The sequence below is a fragment of the Saccostrea cucullata genome, unplaced genomic scaffold (genome assembly GCF_032062105.1).
Source record: "Saccostrea cucullata isolate Sc308-1 unplaced genomic scaffold, CSIRO_AGI_Scuc_v1 ctg426, whole genome shotgun sequence".
NCBI classification, from domain to species: domain Eukaryota; kingdom Metazoa; phylum Mollusca; class Bivalvia; order Ostreida; family Ostreidae; genus Saccostrea; species Saccostrea cuccullata.
Genome location: NW_026930434.1, coordinates 62486 through 72712, shown reverse-complemented (window position 1 = coordinate 72712; position 10227 = coordinate 62486). Strand labels below are relative to the sequence as shown.

The 10227-nt window shown below is 37.4% G+C and overlaps 1 protein-coding gene across 1 annotated transcript; it reads right to left on the bottom strand.

The window, feature by feature from the left end:
- Nucleotides 1-4094: 4094 nt before the first annotated feature.
- Nucleotides 4095-10080, bottom strand: LOC134228551 (uncharacterized). Its single transcript, XM_062710204.1, has 3 exons — nt 9838-10080; nt 5390-5566; nt 4095-4986 (listed from the first exon to the last, which is right to left on the bottom strand). Exons 2-3 carry the CDS (start codon nt 5552-5554, stop codon nt 4279-4281), a joined length of 873 nt encoding a protein of 290 aa, XP_062566188.1. The 5' UTR covers nt 5555-5566; nt 9838-10080; the 3' UTR covers nt 4095-4278.
- Nucleotides 10081-10227: the final 147 nt, after the last annotated feature.

Sequence of the window (10227 nt, the reverse complement as noted above, 5' to 3'; positions counted from 1 at the left end):
GATGTACTACAATAATATCCTGGATATTTAAAAGCCTCATTGTTTACATGGAAACGGGATGATGACATAATTAGACAAAAACCTGTTATGAATATTGGATGTGACAAGACAATGTTTTGCATTCTTTGTGGCAAATAAATCTTACACTGTTTACGTGGTGCTATTTTTAGCACAACTCAACGCCCTCTATCGATTGACTAAATGTCAAGTAAGGGGGGGGGGGGGGGGGGGCAACATGGTATGCCTCATCAATGACAGAATATAACATGACATATTTTGTTGCATAGTATAGCCTAGATATTATAATGAAATTAATTTTTTTCAAGTGCTTTGATCATAATTAAGGGACTCCGATCCTCAGCCAGAAAGGGCAACTCCTTAATTTATAATTTAATTCAAAAAGTCTCAAAATGAAGCTTGAAAATTAAATCTTTTCATGCAACAATTTTCATTATATACCTCTCCATGTGCTTCAAGGTTTTTTGAAGTTCTCAGAAAGGTCTAATTAAAAGTTGAAATTTTACCCCGTAAAAGCATTTTGAAATTACATATATATCAAGAAACTGATGTTTATTTTAATTTTACCTTTGATGTTTATTAGCATGATATGAAATTAGAAGTGATTTATGGAGCTTTGCAATGACAAGAGAACCTTTATACACTTTGCATTTTTTAAAAAATGATCGAAGTTAATAATATAAATTAAAGTACATTATATGTATAAAAATTGTGGAATTCCTTCTAAAGCCTGGATACCTAAGATTTTTATTTTCAAAATGTGTTAATTTATCAAATTTGAATTAGAAAATACATAGCAGGTGTTTTTATTCGCAATTCCTGAAAATATATTTGAGATTTACTAATTTTCTCTATATAATATGATAAACTTGAAAGAAGAAGTTTGAAGAATAATTATGGGTAAAAACACGTTATTTTGAAAATTCAGAGGCAATTTTGTGAGCATTTTCAATAAGTCAATGCTTGATTTCAGAACCTGAGAATCGGAGTACCTTAAGTTATCATTCTTGTTAATTACTGCATGTTGGAAAAAAAATATTACAGAAACAAGTATAATCCTTTGATATCACATCTTTCTTTAAAAGTATTTTATTGTGCTAATGCTGAATTAATTAAAAATTCAATTATTTCTACGTACCTTATCCTTATTAAATAAGGTAGCATATATATATATATGTGTGGGCAAATGTCTTCATCATATATTGTGTGGAAAAAAAATCAGGGAATTCTATGTATTGGGTCAATTTAATCTACAGAAACGTGGAGATATTTAAGTTCAAAATCCGTGAAAAATTAATTTGAAATTAGATAGCAAATATCATCTTTATCTACACTTAATGTAATATTTTTATTTTTTTAGCTCAGATACGCCAAATAAAGCTTGAAAATGAGCCATCAATTTCTCAATAGAGAATATGAAATGGTATGCACACACCAAAGAGAGCAAAAAAAAAAAAGAAAAAAAAAGAAAGAAAATAGAAAGATGGTCCATTTTTTAAATTTTACCAATGGCTATTTGTTTTTTTCCCCCAGAAATACAATATATGTGAGGTACACTTTAATTCACAATTGCAATTTATCAAAAACAAACTTTTTTCAGAAATCAATAGAGCAATATTTCTCATAGATTTCACAGCCACGTAGCATCGTTTTTGAAAGTTGGGGGTCAGCCAGAGAAAAAAAAAATTACTTACCTGAAAAAGTTGACAAGCAAAAAAAAAAAAGAAAAAAAAAAGGAAGTTCCCCAAAGTCGAAAATCCTATTTCGTGTGTGTGAGAGTGTGTGTGTGTGTGTGGGGGGGGGGGGGGTTAGGAGCCAACATTTTCCTTATATCACAAAAAGTTTGAGGGGGGGGGGGGCAACCAGCCTTTCAATGATCATTTCCTATAGTATAAGTAATGTTGGGAAGTAAAGTGTTGCTACGTGCCTGTTTCAAGTAAACTTAACAAAGTTTACGACCTATAGTGGGATAATTTTATAAGATGTCATAAAGTTAAAAAGTTGAGCAAAATTTTGTACAGATTTATCAAGAAAGCTAACATTGTAGACACGTATCTTAGAGCATCCAAGAAAAGTTAGAAAATCTTAAGATATCTTTATATATTTCATTTGTGTCTTTTTTTAATCATAATCAATCCAAAAATATATATCAATCCCCACATAAAATTTTTGTTCATGTTAGTATCAAGTATCCTATTAAATAATCAAAAATACCATTCCTTGATATGAGCTGCATGATTTTATAATAGTGCGTCAGTTCCTTAGAGAAAAGCGCTCCTCAGGATTTTCATAGCTTTATTTTAAATCCCCAAAACCTGAGCTTTCTTCATAGTAACATTTTTGTTGTGAAAATATTTCCATACAAATCAAATTTTGTCACAATTTCATTTCTGCTAATTATTGGAACTTTGTTTAACATAATTAATTCACAAAGTGAACTTATAAATGATAAACATTTGGGGCTCAATCTAGCCATGCATTTTGCATTCCTTGTTAGCATAGACGTCAGAATCGGAGGGGCTAGGAGACTTCCTCACTTTTATGTATATAGTTTTTCGCCTCCCTCGGTCCGTCTGTCTATGTAGTTGTCTGTCTGTTTGTCCGCAAAAACTTTATCCTGCCAATAACTTTTGACTGGGTGGGACTATAGCTTTCATATTTCACATGTGTATTCGTTGTCACAAGACATACAAATATGATCCCCTGACCTTGGAGTTTGACAAAATTCCAAACTTTAACATTGGCCATAACTATTGAGCGATAAAGGCTAGGACTTTGATACTTCACATATGTAATCCTTGTGACAAAACCTTTCATTGGATACCAACAACCTTGACCTTTTGACCTTGAACTACTTAAAAAAAAGTTTAATCTTGGCCATAACTTTTGAAGGGTAAGGACTAGGACTTTCCTACTTGAAATATGTAATCCTCGTGACAAGACCTATCATTGGATAGCAACAACTTTGACCTCTTGACCTGACCTTTGAGATTGACCTACTTTTAAAATCTTTAACCTTGGCAATAACTTTTGAACAGTAGGGGCTATGACTTTTATTGCTCACATATGTATTCTTTGTGACAAGACCTTTCATTGAATACCAACAACTTGACCCTTAGACCTTGAAGATTGAATTACTTTAAAAAAAAACTTTAAACTTTGCCATGACTTTTTAAGGATAAGGGCTAGGGCTTTATACTTGACATATGTAATCCTTTTCAAAAGAACTTTCATTGGAAAGCAAGAATCTTGATCTTTGACCTTGATCTCAGAGTTTGACATACTTTTAAAAAACTTTATCCTTGGTCATAACTTTTGAATGATAAGAGCTAGAACTTTCATTACTCACATATGTGTTCTTTTTGACAAGACTTTTCATTGGATACCATTGGATAACAACTTTGACCTTGACCTTGGAGATTGACCTACGTTTTAAAAACTTTAACCTTGGCCATAACTTTTGAACAGAAAGAACTAGAGCTTTCATACTTCTTATATGTAATCCCTGTGACAAGATCTTTCATTGGATACCAACAACTTTGACCCTAGGGGTTCTACCTTTTTTCAGTACCAAATTTTCCTTCCAAATGCTCATATTTACCCTTTTGTAACCTAAACTGCAACATGTTTGTGGAAAGTAGGGGTCTATGGACCCCAGAAGGGAAGAGAAGGAAAGGCCGACCAAAAACAACATGGAGGCGAACAGTGGAGAAAGAACTAAAGGAGATAAATCTCACCTGGGGAGAGGTGGAGAAGATCGCAAAGAATAGAGAGGAATGGAAATCCCTAGTCCTTGCCCTATGTGCCTCCGGGTGCAAAAAAGGACTAGGTAGGTAGGTAGGGGTCTAAACCTACGCCCCAATTTTCATTGCCTATATTATGTCTATCTTTGCGGGTATCATCATGTTTGATTTACATTTGAAAAAATTTAACCTTTGCCTTCAGTGTTTCACAAACACATCTTGAATTTTCTTGGTTTATCCCCCCTTTCAATTAACACCCCCCTTTCACTTTGCTTTCAATGTCTATGGTTTGCCCGAATTTTTTCAAGGTGTACCTGAAGAAACTGTAACGTATAGAGTTTGGAGCTTTTATTCTAAGTGAAATATTATTCAAATTTTACATAGAACACTGCTTGCAAGTGATGGCCACCTTTCTCTTTTGTGTGAAAGTATCAGTGTTTTGTTGTACATAGATTTATGGTAAGTAAAATATCAGTTTACACATCTAATTTTTGAGCTTGATCATCAATAAATACTTTTAAATATTATGAATGTTTCTCCTCCTTAACCTTCGAACCCGTGTGTTTAGTCCATATTCTGCCTCAGGTGTGTCGGCCACTAACACTTCTGGTGGTGCCCCTCTGTCTGGGGTACAAATGCTGGACATTTCCACTAAGTTCTGTTTAAGCTGTTCTTTTAGCCTCCCTCTTTTCTTACTCTGTTTTTGATTGTGAGAGTTTGATAGAGAGGCAGGAGATGATCCGCTGAACAATCTTTTTACAGGTGTTGTAGGTGAATCTACTTCAGGTGTCCCAGAATGCACTTCTCCTAGTTCTGGAGTTTTAATCACTCCTGGGTTTGCCATAAATTCACACTCACCACTCCTTTGTAAAAGTGGATCCATATTTTCCTTTTTCTTATTGCTCTTTCTATGTGAAAATGAAATTTCTTTCCTGGCTCCCTTTTCGGGTGAATTTTCCTTGAATGCCACACTTTGATCCTCACAGTCGGTAAAATTGACATCCTCTATGACTGTGACTGGAGGAGTTTTCTCCCCTACAAACTGAAGGGAAGCAAATTTTGTCTTTTTCTTAAGTCTGGTGAATCCGGGTGATTTAGAATTACTCCTGCCCTGACAAGTGCACAGAGCTTTGTTGTCAAGTAAAGATGGGGGTGAAATTCTTCTCCTGCGGGCCCTCCTTTGCCCTCTTACTGTTCCTGGAACACCATTAAACTGAGGAGATACCTAAAATACAAAGTAGTGTTTAAATTTCCAATGATTCATACTAAAATTCTTTTTTCAAAACAAGTTGAATTAAGTTTTCTTTCTTGAATAAATCAAATTTTAGAGTTTGACAAATTAGCTCATTGTAAACATCTTACAAACTTAAGCCAAAGAATTCTTGGACTATTCATTTTAAACTATTCATTTATTCATGTGTTATTAAAGCAAATTGAGATTTGAGAATAGGAAATATCTAGCAAAATTCTGGGAAAATATCTAGTCCTATCTGTGTAGATTGACAGAACATTGTTAATCATCAAATCTGAAGTTTATTAAGTAACAATTCATATAAACATGTATATAAATTTTAATAAATTTATTTCTCTAGAGATAAAAACAAGAACTACAGTTAGATCTCACTTACCCAAGAAACATTACTTGTGCTGTGCTGCCCTACAGTTATTGGGTGCTGAGCACAAAAGACAGGGGTTGGCACATTTCTCTGTTTGTTTACAGGACTTTCAGTAAATACTAATGGAGCTTTGTGATGAGATGATTTCTTTCTCCTTCTTGGCATATTTCTTTTCATACAGATCAAAAACTGAAAGAAAACACAAAGACCAAGACTATAATAAAATGTTGGTTTCTTCAAAGAATGGAATGCAAACCTTGAATCTTGTTGATATCAAGAAATCTGAACTATACAGTTAATTTTTTAAAAAATCATGTAAACCTTTTGGCACTATCTAAAATAAAGAAGTCCATAAAACTTTTCTAACATGTCTAATTCACTCTTTCAATTAATAAATAAATGAAATAAATGAAAAAAAAAATTATTGACTTCAACTATTTGATTAATCAATGAATTCTTTCCTTGTAGTTCTAATGCGTTACTCTTTACAGGCAAACCTAAATGCTCAGGAGTTTAATAGTAAACAAAATTATGCATGACAGAGTGCAATCTAATGAAAATTAGATTCATAAATCATCTTCTTTCTTCTTCCGGTAAAGTGAAGGGCCGCTGCTGCGGCATATTCTCACTATGTTTAAAAGCGTGTACGTGAGGGGGAGTCCACAATATTAAAAACTGATAAAAACATGTCCTGCTTGGTTTACGGTGCTTTATATCCCTGAATCCTGGTCTTAAAGGACTCCAGGGACATGGCCGTGATGGTGTCTTCTGGCAGCTGGTTCCATATCCTGATGGTAGTAGGAAAGAACGATTCCTTGTAGACGTTGGTACGGCAGAATGGGATCCTGTACCGGTGTTGGTGTCCCCTGGTGGCTGCTCCTGTTTGGCAGAATTGGGGAGGCAGGTCTATGGCAACAAGGGAATGGACAACACGGTACATCATAATAGCCTTTGCTTTAATTCTGCGTTGTTGTAGACTTTCCCATTCTAGCCTGTCGATCATCGTTGTGACACTACTGGTGGTGTTGTAGTTATTGGTCACGAACCTAGCTGCCCTTCTTTGCACAGCTTCTAGTTTTTCGATGTTTTTCTTTGTGTGAGGGTCCCAGACAGTGGATGCATATTACCTGGGGTCTAAAAAATGTCTTGTAACACTTGTCCTTGATGTTGCTGGGACAGGACTAGAGGTTCCTCCTTAAGAAGGCAGTGGTGTTGTTTGCCTTCTTACATACACTATCAATATGATGGTTCCACTATAGGTTGTTGGAGATGTTGACCCCTAGGTACTTGGCCTTGGTGGTAGTGGCTAGCTCCTTCCCATGGATGTAATATGGGGTTATGCGTTGCTTCCGTTTGGTGGTGATACGGATAACCTCACACTTGTCTGGGTTGAAATGCATTAGCCAGTTTGTTTCCCAATCTTGGAGGTTGTCAAGGTCCGTCTGGAGTTGTCTGGTATCCGCCTCTGTAGTGATGGTCCTATACAGAAGGCAGTCGTCCGCGAATAACCTGGCCTTGGACCTCACTCTGGAGGGTAAATCATTTATGTATGTCAGGAATAGCAGTGGGCCGAGGACTGTTCCTTTTTTCACTCCAGATGTTACCGGTGCGGTTGGTGAAAAATGGCCCTCGACCAATACCTTTTGTGTTCGTCCGGACAAGAAACTCCTAATCCAATTGAGTAGGCTGCCTTGTACCCCGTAGTGGTCTAGTTTGGCTAGCAATCTCTCATGTGGGACCTTGTCAAATGCTTTGGAAAAGTCCAGTAGCACTGCATCGACCTGGGTGTTGTTTTCAAACTCATAGCGAGGTCCTGGATTGTTGTTATTAGTTGGGACTCACAGGATCGCTTCTTCCTGAACCCATGCTGGTAGTCGGTTAGGATACTGTGATGCTCGAAGAAATTCATCAGGTGGCTGTGGATGATGTGCTCTATTACCTTGCAACACACAGAGGTCAGGGACACAGGACGATAGTTTGCAGGCTTGCTTTTATCACCCTTCTTGCAATATAGGCCACCTTTCTCTTTTGTTGAAAGTCCTCAGTGTGTTTGACCTTGGTCAATGGATGCCTAAAAATCTTGGTGAGTGCTGGTGTAACAGGGTGAGCCATCTCTTTTAGAAATTAGTGGAGATCTCATCCGGTCCAGTCGCCTTATGGGGTTGAGTCCTTGCAGGTGTGTCGGCCACTACGCCCTTCTCTGTGACTCTAATGTCAGGTGCCGATGGGGTGGAACAGTGCCTAGGGATGGAATATTGGATGTATCCTCTGTGGTGAACACTGACTCTTGTTGGTTCAGGAGAGAGGCTTTAGTTTGTGGATCTCCATGAAGGTTTCCGATAGAGAGGCAGTGGAGCGATCCCAGCACTGTCACACTTCTTACCCTTAATGAAGGAGTAGTTTCTTACTGTTGGAATCCTCTTGCACCATGTCTGATACGTACGAGTTATAGGCACTTTTGCATTCATGTTGGGTTGATTTTCACGCCTGTATCTCTGTCGATCCTTATCCTTGCCTGATCTTTTATATGTGTTGTAAGCTCTTCGTTTTCGTCTTGACAGATGCTTGATCTTTCTGTTACACCATGGCTGGTTAAATCTACCTTGAAGTCACACTTGGTTGGTAAAATGCTTCCTGATGGTGTTGAGGCAGACTGTCTTGAAGGTGATCCAAAGGTCATTTATGGGGGTGTCATGTGTAGAGCCATCAAGGAGGTGTGCCAGGTCGCTGTCAAGGTCTTCTGCCATCTTCGTTGTGTTTGCTTTCTTCCATAAGTGGATGAGGCGTCTGACCGGTTTCTGTCTGGAAGGCACTATGTTTGTGTCGATCATGATCATGTCATGGTCACTAAGGCCCGGGCAAGGTATGCACCTGTTTAATAAGGAGGGGCGATTTGTGATGAAGACGTCTAAGGTGTTGGTACCTCTGGTAGGAAAGTCTACCATTTCGCCTCCAATGTCAAACACAGTGTTGATAAAGGTGGTGTTGATACCTGCTGGGTTATGTTGGGTAGAAGTGCTGGAAGACTTCCAGTCGATATCGTAAAGGTTGGCATCGCCTCCAATCCATATGACTGAACCTTGATATTTCCTGGCAAGGTTCTTGACAGCTGAACACAATTCCTCTATGTATTCCATCTTACTGCTTGGTGGCCGGTAAATTGAACCAATGATCAATGGGTCTTTACTGTGCTTACAGGTGATCGCAGCTGCTGTAAATTCAAATGGTGGTATCTGTATTACCTGGACCCCAGCAATGTTGGATTTGGCTATGATATACACCTCCATGTGGGTCGCCTAAATTTATCCTTCCTGGCAAGGAACTGGTAATTATCCGGGAGAACTTCCTTTTCCATAATTCCCTCGTGTAACCAGGTCTCTGTGGCGATGATGATGTCAGGATCAGTATCCGATAGTAGATTCCAAAGAGACTCTTTTTTGGCTTTAATGCTTTGGAAGTTGATGACTATGACGCACAACTTTCTTTTGTCAAAGTCGTGCTTGATGGCTCTGTTAGAAGCTTGTGGTGATGACGTGTGTTGGGGTGGTCCAACTGTGTCAGGGTCAAAGTCAGAGGCTATGGAAATATGTGATGAGTGTGACGGCAAAGCCACAGCTATTTTCCATGCTGGCAAAATCTATGTCCTCGAAGAGGCTAGTGTTGAAATTTGGGAGCCCACATTGGCAACAGTACCAACTTACGTCTGTTTTACTAAAAGCTTCATAAATACAGGTGTTCATGTTAAGACATTTCCTGTGGAACCATAATTCGCAGTTGTTACATGCTATGGAGTGTACATCTTTAGACCATTTACAGGCTTTACCACATATTTGGCATGGAAATTTTGGTGGTCAACTCCTGATTAGGGTGGCAGTCATTAGCATTTAGCATGACAAGACAAAATAAATACAAAAGGGCTGGCCTTTCGAAACACTTTTTAGGTGCCATTTTGAACTGATGTTTCTCTACAGTACTTACTGGGCATGTGAAAATGCTGGCACATATATGAAAATTATTCATTCATAACTGAATGGTCACCCTGACATGAATCTATGGGATGTTTTTAGACGATTAAGAAGACTAGTTGCACTGGATTCAGAAAATCTCATTTTAACAGTTTGATTTTCACTATATCTGACAATTGTCTCCAATGCTTTGTCTATAGATTTGAACAGAATTGAATCAGGGATGGACACATATTGATTGCTGAATATTGTGAAAGACTAGTAGAATCAGTGTTCAGGAAGGATCATCGAAATAACTTTTCATATTTTAATAGTTGGTATACTTGAAAGAGTTTAGTTGAAAAAAGTTCTTTAATCCTGAAGGTGTTGAATATATTCAAGTTTTATTCAGAGCATATACAATAGACGAACAAATGAATTAATCTCACTCATTTCAAAGATCCCTTGCCCAAATGAGCTACGAAACTAGAAATAAGTAAAGTAATGTTCACTCACCTTAGAAACTGCATTGTCTAAGCTTGTCACCTATATAGATAATAGGTAGGGAGCATTCCATCAGAAACCAACTTAGAGCGCCTGATGAACCAGATGAATATTCTTTAACTTTTTTGACTAATTTTTTTTTTTATCATTAAGCTATGTTTTCCAATTCTTTTTTAGTTTATCTCGAGAGCTCTCTTTGAATATACCAAAATTTTCGAATAAGGCACTTAACACGGTTTTTATTTCTGTGTAATTAAGATGACACGCAAGTTCTTATTTCATCCCAACCAACTCAATCATCGAGCCAGCTGATTATTGTACTTTCACTTTCGGTGAATGTTAAACAGTTTTTCATTGGGTGGATTTTTTCGAGTGTCCAATGAAATCGACTTTAAGAAATCT

Excerpts from the sequence above, each read along its gene's own strand:
- LOC134228551 (XM_062710204.1), bottom strand. The coding sequence starts at position 5,554 with ATGAAAAGAAATATGCCAAGAAGGAGAAAGAAATCATCTCATCACAAA. Across the intron at positions 4,987-5,389 it reads GCACAAGTAATGTTTCTTGG|GTATCTCCTCAGTTTAATGG; the intron begins GTAAGTGAGATC and ends TTTGTATTTTAG.